Source organism: Carlito syrichta, unplaced genomic scaffold (genome assembly GCF_000164805.1).
Source record: "Carlito syrichta isolate Samal-C Ts95f unplaced genomic scaffold, Tarsius_syrichta-2.0.1 Scaffold158891, whole genome shotgun sequence".
NCBI classification, from domain to species: Eukaryota; Metazoa; Chordata; class Mammalia; order Primates; family Tarsiidae; genus Carlito; species Carlito syrichta.
In genome coordinates this window covers 80,339-89,804 of record NW_007102987.1, presented here as the reverse complement: position 1 = coordinate 89,804, position 9,466 = coordinate 80,339, and the positions used below count along the sequence as shown (strand labels likewise).

At 57.3% G+C, this 9,466-nt stretch overlaps 1 protein-coding gene across 1 annotated transcript in view; it reads right to left on the bottom strand.

Annotated features, from left to right (window-relative positions):
- Nucleotides 1-9,466, bottom strand: part of LOC103252448 (protein crumbs homolog 2) — a 28,085-nt gene that overhangs the window by 11,036 nt on the left and 7,583 nt on the right. The window contains exons 6-8 of the mRNA XM_021709109.1: nt 9,388-9,466; nt 2,542-2,865; nt 47-242 (exon numbers count right to left, since the gene is read on the bottom strand). Of these exons, the coding sequence (XP_021564784.1) occupies nt 47-242; nt 2,542-2,865; nt 9,388-9,466 (599 nt within the window). The remainder of the gene's footprint in view (nt 1-46; nt 243-2,541; nt 2,866-9,387) is intronic.

Sequence of the window (9,466 nt, the reverse complement as noted above, 5' to 3'; positions counted from 1 at the left end):
ACCCGGCTCTCCCGTCGCGGGCGGGCCCCAGCGGCCACTTGCTCACCCGTTGACCAGGTCGCGGCACGCGCCCCCATGCGCGCACGGCTGGCTCTGGCACTCGTCGAGGTCCAGCTGGCAGCGGGCACCCCCGTAGCCCGGCGCGCACACGCAGCGGTAGGAGCCCACGCCGTCCAGGCACGAGCCCCCGTGCAGGCAGGGCGCTGAGGCGCACTCGTTCACCTCGACCTCACAGGTTACGCCTGAACAGGGCGGGAAACGTGGAGGCTGTGAGATGGACCCCCGCGGGAGGGCGAAGGAGGCCGTCCTGGGCAGACGGAACGCTCCAGAGGCACACGGGGCGAAGTGTGAGGCTCGTGCGTTCCTTCACTCTGAGCAGGAGTTTCCTGGGCAGTAATGGCAGGTGAGTAGACAAGACAGACATCCCGGCCCTCACGGAGTTCACGGCAGCCTAGGCCAGGACTCGTTGCATGAATAAGGACTGCTGTTTACTATTGCCAAGTTCAACAAGGAGCTTGAAAGCAAGAACCAGGGTCTGGTTTGGTCGGGAAAGGCCTCCTGGAAGAAGAGACTCTTGAGGGATTGGGACAAGCAGCTATAGGAGCAGCTGAATTCCAAAGAGACTGCAACAGCAGGCAAGTCCTGCTGGGGACAGGGTCATGATGCCCTAGGGTGGGTGTCTTGGAGGGTCTGAACAAAGGGGAGGGTGGAGGGGGTGAGGCAGGGGTGGGAGGTGTCAGGGCCATGGGAACTAGACAACAGCATCCTGAGGGCTTCAGGCAGGTAGTGATGTGGTCCTACCTACGTCTTAGAAGGCCACGCTGGTGGCTTTGAGGAGAGTGGAGGAACACACCCCAGGGAGGCAGGAGATGCTGGACAGGGCAGTCACTCCTCCTCGTTTCCCTGCACTGTCTTGGTTGAAAACGGGAAGTCCTAAGTCCCGGAACCCTCACAGTCCTGGGCAAACCAAGGCGGTTGGGTGGCGAGGGCAGAGATGAAGGGAGAGGGAGAGTCGCAGGGTGTGGAGATCCCTGCTTGAGGTCATCCTGGAGCTCCCACTGTCGATGCCTGTGGGCCCTGCCCTGCCCCTTCAGCGGGTTTGGTCAAGGAAAGCCACAGGCCCAGCTGACTGCAGCTGGAACCCTCCCCCTTCCCAGCTCAGTGAGCACAAAACAGTCCTTCCCGTGACCCCGTCCCTCCTGCGCCCCAGCCCCACTCCCACCCTCCGTGCCAGGGGGAGCCAGGCCTAGGCTGCAGGGAATCCCAGCCTCCCCCACCCGGCTTGGAGCAGGAGGTGGAGAGAAACCGTCACAGCAGACACCTCCCCCGCTCACATCCACAGCTCAACCAGAAAGAGAGAGAGTTACCCACCGGCGCGCACACACACATTGCTCACAGGCACATTCATAGAGCCCAGACACCTGCAGACGCTGGCAGACACTCAGGGGCCTGTTATGGATGCAAAACAGAGCTTCAAACTGGGAGACACACAGACAGATGTGACCCACACTCACGCACACGCAACTAGCACATCCAGGTAGGAGACACTCAGACAATGAAAGATGCGTGGGCCCAATTTCCAAAATCCATTTCCATCAGCATGCCACTTCTCCGTGGTATGTCCTCCCCCAGGAGCTCAGCCCCCCGATCTGTGCCCTTTGCTCCGAGGTGGCTTCAAACTACCCTCTGCCTCGGAGTAGAGTTGTCTGAATTTAGGATTGAAGTAGAATCCAGAATGTCCAGACTGCCCCAGACATAGCTTCACATCCTGGGCTGTCCCCAGCTGCACCCTCCTTCCAGACTTCAGCCACCCATGCCCCTCCCCGCACCCCTGCACCTGGAGCTCAGAAGGGTGCTCCTCCCCCGCCCAGGCTACTCTAGGAAGCAGCTCCAGCATGCTGCTGCCCCAGAGCATGGCAGGACTGGGGTGGACCATACCCTGGAGGAGGGAACTAATGTCAACGCTCAACTCGGTGCCATCACTTTTCTAAGCACTTGTATCAGCATTCCACTCCAGACAGCAGGGGTCCTTGGGGATCCATCCATATTATGATTGAACAAGACCATGAGAGCTCTGGAGGATACCCAGAGGGAGGGAGGGGTCCACATTACACCAGAGCCGTCAGATGAGCCAGATAGCATCTACGTGAAAACTTGACATGGGGCTGGAGCGAGACCACACTAGAGAGACTGGGGTATCCTCACTGAAGCCACACCAGGCATGTCTGCACTGCCAGAGATGCCTGAGGGTGTCTCCACCCCAGCGCCAAGCTGAACTCTGTAGACAGAACTGAAACAATGTCCATCAAGTGCCTGAGCTGTGCCAGGCACTGTGCCAGTGCCTTCATAGACTCATCCAGAGCTGCCAGGCCAGCCAGGAACTGTCAGTTCTGTAGGGAGACCAAGAGTGGGTGCACCCCAGAGCTGCCAGGATGCCTGGGGACATCTCCATACAAAGTCAGAGCTGAGTCTGTGGTGTTTACACTCAGCCGCTACAGGACTGGCATTTTCAACCTCCTCCCAAGCGGCACCAGCCATTACCTGTGTAGCCAAGGGGGCAGTGGCACTCGTAGCGATCGGCCAGGTTGCGGCAGGTGGCCCCATGGTAGCAGGGCCGGGATGCACACTCGTCGATGTCCAGCTCACAGTGTGGGCCCTGGAAACCGGGTACGCAGTAGCAGCGGAAGCCGTCAGGATCTGGGCCCTGGGGCACACATAGAGCACCATGGTGGCATGGCTGGGTGGCACAGCCCCGGGGCTCCATGGGCTCACAGGTGTAGCCACCACTCTCCATAGTCTGGCACTCGGTCCCTGGAGCGCACGGGTCTGAGGCACAGGCACTCAGAGGCTCTGAAGGCACCGTCCCTGCAGAAAGAAGAAACTGGCTGGCCAGGATGGGCAGGGGCTGCAAAGACAACCTTCTCCCCGCACACCCAGGCTCAGCCCCAGGGCAAAAAGCGGGAAATCAGTGTGGTTCTGTCCATGCCCAGGAAGATGGGCCAAGGGCTGCACATCTACACCTAGTACTGGGAATGGTTCAGAAACATCTTTATAGCAGAGAAATAGGACCAGGGATGCCTGGCTCCTAGGCAGACACTCGCCAGTCCTGTGAGTGTCCCCTTCACTGTCTCATCACCTCCCTGCAGTGTTTCTCTGAGGCAAGGACCATCTTGTTCATTGCACAGGAGAGCAAACAGAGACTCAATAAAGAAAATGAAGGCCAGGTGTGGTGGCTCATGCCTGTAATCCCAGCCCTTTGGGAGGCCAAGGAGAGAGGATCACTTGAGCCCAGGAGTTCAGCCTGTGCAACATAGCAAGACCTAGTTGCTACAAAAAAAAATTCCAAAAAATTATCTGGACATGGTGGTGCACACCTGTAGTCCCAGTTACTCAGGAGGCTGAGGTGAGAGGATTACTTGAGCCCAGGAATTCAAGGCTGCAGTGAGCTATGATCGTGCCACTACACTCCAGTCCGGGCAACAGAGTGAGACTCCAACTCAAAAAATAAAAAGAAAATTTAAAAAAGGAAGTAAAGCCTGCTGAGATCATACAGTGAGTTAGGGAGTTAGCACTGGCTAGCTGGCTGGGAGCAGCTTCCCGGTGGTTTCAGCTCCATCTAGGGAAGGCGACCCTCTGGGTTTTCCCTTCTGCAGGCTCCATCCCTCCCAGGGAAAAGGGTGAGGGAGTCAGGCTGGACAGGAAGGCTCCTCCCATTGCCCCTCCACCTCTCCTGCTGGGGGTCTGGCAACCCCATCCCTGTGTGAAACTGGAGATGAGATGACCTCAACCTCTGAGGACAGAGGACTTCGTGCTCAGCCCCTCTCATTCCCACCCCTCCTCTGCATCCTCTTACCCCCTGGCCTGGGGACCTTTAGAGGATCCCTGGCCCTCATATTATCCCCATCCACAAATGCTTGAGTGGCTGGCCTGGCTGAGGCCACACGTACAGTGCAGGTATTGAGACCTGCTCCCCAGACTCCTGACTCTGCCACTATGAAGCCACCACCACTCAGAGCCACCTCCATTAGAGGGAGACCAGTCAAGCCCAGAGATTCCCCCTCCCTTTGTCCTCCTCACCTCCCTTCCTGAGAGACTTGTCACTTTAATGCCCAATTAACAAGTTGACTTTAGCTGGCATTGGTGGCTCAGCCTGTAATCCTGTGCTTTGAGAAGCTGAGGTGAGTGGATTGCCTGAGCCCGCGGGTTCGAGACCCGCCTGGGCAACTTAGCGAGACCTCAACTCTACAATAAATCAAAAAATCAGCTGGGCATGGTAGCACATGCCTGTAATTCCGGCTACTTGGAAGGCTGGGGCAGAAGGATCGCCAGAGCCCATCAGGTCAAGGCTGCAGCGGCTGGGAGCGACCACTGCACTCCAATCTGGGCAACAGAGTGAGACTCTAACTCAAAAAAAAAAAAAAAAAAGAAGTCGGCTTTGATGTAAAAACACCTCTGGTTTCAGATTCTAGCTCAGAAGGTTACTAGCTGAGACCCTGGGCAAGTCATTTCTCCTATGGAGCCTGAAAAGTCTAAAAAGTTTTATGATACTAGACATCTTCATAGACTGTGGAAGGAGTCAGAGCCTCAGGTGCCATGGCCAAGTGCCCATTCCAGCCAGGAGCTCAGGGGATGGTGGGGAAGGTGAGCCTCCTTGGCAGGCACATGCTCCTCCCTGAGGCCTCATTCCCCCCCACCCCTCACCCCTGCCAGCACCTGGAGCTCAGAGAGGTGCTCCTCCCCCTCCCAGGTTGTCATTCAGATACTAACCAGGCCCAGAACAAATCAGACCCTCCACCCTCCCCTCCCCTACTCTGGTGAAGACCCCCAGATAAGGCTGTCAGCCTCTCAGGCGTCATCCGCATTCCACCAGGCAGGGCCGTCCACTGGCCTGACTCCCACCCTTTAAGCTCCCTCAGAAAGGGGCAGAGGTTTCGGGTATCCGGCAGACCTGGGTTGTATCTGGGGTGCAAACAGGCCTCCTTGTGGGGGTGTTGTGAGGAACCCCAAGGTGATGTGTGTGCAGCCCTGGCACCCAATGTGCCCTCACCCCCATGCGGGGCTGTGTGCCCTGCACAGCCAGGAGGGGCACAGCAATCATAACCCCCACTGTGAAGTGCCCTGGCTGCTGGGCCCAGAGCTTGTTCATCCCAGCAGAGCACTGCCCTCCTCTGTGTGGCGCAAGGGACCCCCATACAATCTGGAGCATAGCCGCCACTTCACACCCCCCCAGCTGGGGAGGTAAGGATCCTGGGGGCAGGGAAGGGCCTCTCACAGTCTGCTCACCCTTAGGGGTCCTCCCAGAACCCTGGGCGCAGATGGCTTGTTACTCCAAATGACACAGGCCAGTGCCCCCATGGGAGGAAAGTTTCTCCAGTCAGCACCAGGGAGGGAGTTGCCCGACCCAAGAGGCATGCAATGGCGCCAAGGGCCTGCCTGTGAGGCACAACCATCTTTCTTGTGTCATCTCAGTTAAGCTTTGTGTTTTCCTTCTGAGGTGGGCAGTACTATTATTCCTTCTCTGCAGCTCAGAAATGCAGCAACCTCACGGTCCCACAGCCCACGGAAGACTGGACTCCAAGCCCAGTGCTGGGTGCTCCAGACCCTCCAATCCAGGGTTTCCAGAATCCCCGGGGCCTGTACTAAGAATACAGATTCCTGGAGTCCACTCCAGACCTAGAATTCAGAATCACTGGGCCACTGCCTGGGCCTGAGAATCTGCATGTGACCCGCTCCCTGGGATTTCTACACACTTTTAGGCGTGGGGACCGCTGACCTCAGGTTGCCTCTGTCTTCCAGGAGTAAGCCCAGGAGGCCAGACTAGCCCAAAGCAGAAAGGAGGATTGGCAAGGAGGTGCTGGAGGGCAGCGGGGCGGAGGAGGGGCTGTGCCCCGGCCAGGCTGGGGGGGCGGAGCCTGTTGCCAGGGCAACGAGGGGCCTGTGCTTATCTTTACAAATCCCTCCTGACCTCAGGCTGACGGGCGACCTGGCAGGGGAGGGATTAATAAACACCCGCCCATCCCCTTGGACCTGCCACCCTGGCCTTGGGAGGGCAGCCGTTTACTGAGTAGGTACTATGTGCTCGGGGCTCTGCATCTATTCTTAGGTTGTTAGATTTGATTCCAACCCGAAAAGGTGAATGTCTTTAAGAAAGTTTGTTTTTCAAACTCAGAGAGGTCGATGAGCTGGCCTGGGTTGAAACCAAGACTCATAACGCCTCCTGATTTCTGAGAGGGCCACATCTCCCAAGTTCCACATCTCCCAGGGCATGTAAAATCTCCACTTTGCAAACTCTAAATCGCCACCCAGGTATTGGCATTTAGCACATCCAGCTGCCTCACCTGGGCACCAGAAAAAGTCTACAAGTTTTCACAAGCGTACACGTTCCAGCATCAACCTGGGCTGAGCCGGCATACTTCCCCGGAACCCAGCGAGAGCAATTTCTTAGCACCTCAGGCCTCACTTGGTGCCCAGTGATAGCAGCTCTGCTTACAACTAGCAACAGCTGATGATAAATGTTTTGCAGGAAGCTTCCTGTCTTGACAAGGCAAGAGAAATAATATTTCTAAGAAAAGACGTAAGATCTCATAAGGTGTGGGAGCTTCTGGAATAGGACGATACAACACAATAGAGGTTTACAACCATGACTTGGGGTCACCAGGAAAGGGTGAAAATCTTTTTGGTAGGGAAGGAATATTCTTTTTCAAAAATGTTTACACCCTGAGATGAAAAGGCATAACTTTGATAAGGGTAATCACAATAGCTGTTGAGGACTGAGCGCCCATCCTGTGCCTGGTGTTGGCAATCCCCATGTTACGATACCGTGATCTCAGAGCTCTGGGCCTGGGAGGTCCCTCTTTGAGTGACGGGGAGACATAGCAGGTTGGATTCCAGACCTGCCACTGGAGAAGGCCACTTTCAATAATTTTACTATTAACTATGAATGGGCTTTCGTCTAAATGTCCTTCGAAATTAGGGGTTCTGTGCCAAAACCCAAGGTGGGTTTCGTTAGGTTCTTGATCAGCCTTCAGGGTGAGCTGGTCTGTCCCTGTTTTGCAGAGGCACAGAGAAGAGCTGTGACTTTACACAAGCTAGGGCCACAGTCTACTGTGGAATCCCAGCCCTGCTGAGCACTACTCTGTGACCCTGGGCAGGTGGCTGACCTTCTCTGGGCCTCATTGTAAACTGGGGTTATCAAAGCCAGCCTCACAGGCTGCTGGGAGAATTAAATTCAGTCCTGTTAGTCCAGGAGCACAGTGCATGCCACGGAGCGGAGTGGTTGATCTCTCCACTAAACAAATCTATACTCAAGGCAGACATCCACCATCTGAAAGACCCTGATGCTGGGCCGAATGAGAGCAGCTTCTCACTCCAGCCTTGCCTCTGTCCCACAGGCCCCACCCACTCTGGTTGGAGGAGGGGCTAGACTTGGGGATTGGACTCACTGCCCCTTTGTCTACTGGGCTCCCTGGGTGTCCAGGGAAGGGGGTGGATATGAGCCCAACACGCCCCATTGTACTCCAAGATGCTTGGTCTTCTCCATGGCAACCAGCCGGGCCTTTGTGGCAAGTTGGGCCTGGGATGGAGGGGCCTAGTCAGGGCCTGGCAGGGGTGGGCAGCAGCATCAGGGGCCCAGGGCCTCCCAAAGCCCCCAGCCCCTCGGGAATGGAAATTGGTTTTCAAGAGACACAGCCCCGCCCCCTCCTCTCCTGGCCTGCAGGCCTTGGGTACTGGGGTCCAGAGATGATCATGCTTGCCAGTCATGCCTCTCTGGGATCCCGAGGAATGGGGCTTCCCGCACATAAATGGCAGGGGAGGGACCCCTGTGCACCCCAGCAGGGCTGTGTGGGGTGAGTGTATACACCAGTGCATATGCCTACTTTGTGCCTCAAGGTTCACATAATGCACATTTGAGGGGGGACACACACGTGTCACATATGTATTGGTATATGCACACTGGTGTGTGCAGACCCATGCCGTGTATGTGTAGATGTGTGTACATGCAGGTGCTGGTGGGCCTACCTGTGGTGTGGACACCTGTGCATGTGGTGGGGTGTGCTCTTGTGCATGCCACACAGGTGTGGTGGGGTGTGAGTGTGCATGTGTGTGTGCATCAAGGGGCAGGATCAGAGCCCACAGCCACAGACCAGGACCTTACGCCCTCCATGTGCAAAGGGCAGAACTGCCCCAGCTCCTCTCCTGAGCCCCAGTCACCCGAGGCCCAGCTCATAAGCTCCCATCCCTCTCTGGGCCTTGGTCCCTTACTACAAAATGGGTCCTCATCCTCCTCCCTAGCACCTGCAGAGAGGACTAGGAAGTGAAGGCTTTGTGAGGCCAGGAGCCTGCAGAAGTCCCAGGAACCCAAAGGGGGCTTGGCGGCTTCACTCAGCCCTGCAGTCTTGGGGCTGCAGGAAGCCCAGGCCCTCTTGGCTCCTCCTCCCGCCTGTGGGGGCGGGGGCAAGGGACTTCCCAGGCCTGGCCCGTAGCTATAGTGACCAAGACCAAGCGTCCCCCTAGACCCCCCAGGAGGAATTCCAGGCTCCAAGCTCGTGTGAATCTATCTGCTTGAACAAAAGCAAAAACGGCCTGACAAACGGCGGTCTGGCTTCAAGGAGACCTTTCGACTTGGTCTGGGAATGCCGGGAAGGGGGCAGCAGGGGACACACATGTGTTTCTACATCCCCAGTCACCCCCAGAAACCCAGAGCATCCCAGCACCCCAATGCAGGCAGGGTTTCCACACAGGTGCAGGGGTGCAGGAGGCACCCAGTCCCCTTCCCTAACCTCATCTTCCTCTCAGCTGGGGTCTGCCCCACCTCATGCCACTCACGTCCAGAGCAAAGACCCAGACAACTTAGGCCCCACAGTGCGTGCCGGGACACAGCTCATCACATGCAAACACAGACACAACTCATGGCTTGCCTCGGACAGAAGCCTCACTGCACAACTCTAATGCACTCACCACCTGCACCCTACAAACCAGCATGCAACTCAGAACAGACTGTGGTGAGGCTCATGCCTCCTGCGACTTCCCAAACTCGGCCTCTCACAACCCAGAACTCCCAGCCCCAACCACCCCCTTCTGGGATACAACACAGCACTGCCCAACACGCACACCCCCCACCCAAATCAACTCCCTCCAATCAAGCCCAGCCCGATCCCCACACTCTCCACCCACAGGGTCCCCCTCAACCCCCAGCCCAGAGCACACGCACCTCCCCAGAGTCCCACAGAGTCCCAGTGGCCACAGGCACGCACTACTCTGCACCCCATAGCTTGGGCCTGCACCCACGCAGACCAGCCGTCCTCAGACCCAGCAGCCGAGGCTTGGGGTGTCTGCCTTAGGGGACAGACCTTCCCCAGGGCCCCCAAGGCCCGGGTCCCAACTCACCAGCCAGGAGGGCTCGGGCAGGGGCCCAGAGCAGCAGCAGCAGCAGCAGCAGGACAGGGGCCGGGGGCCTGGGGTCCCG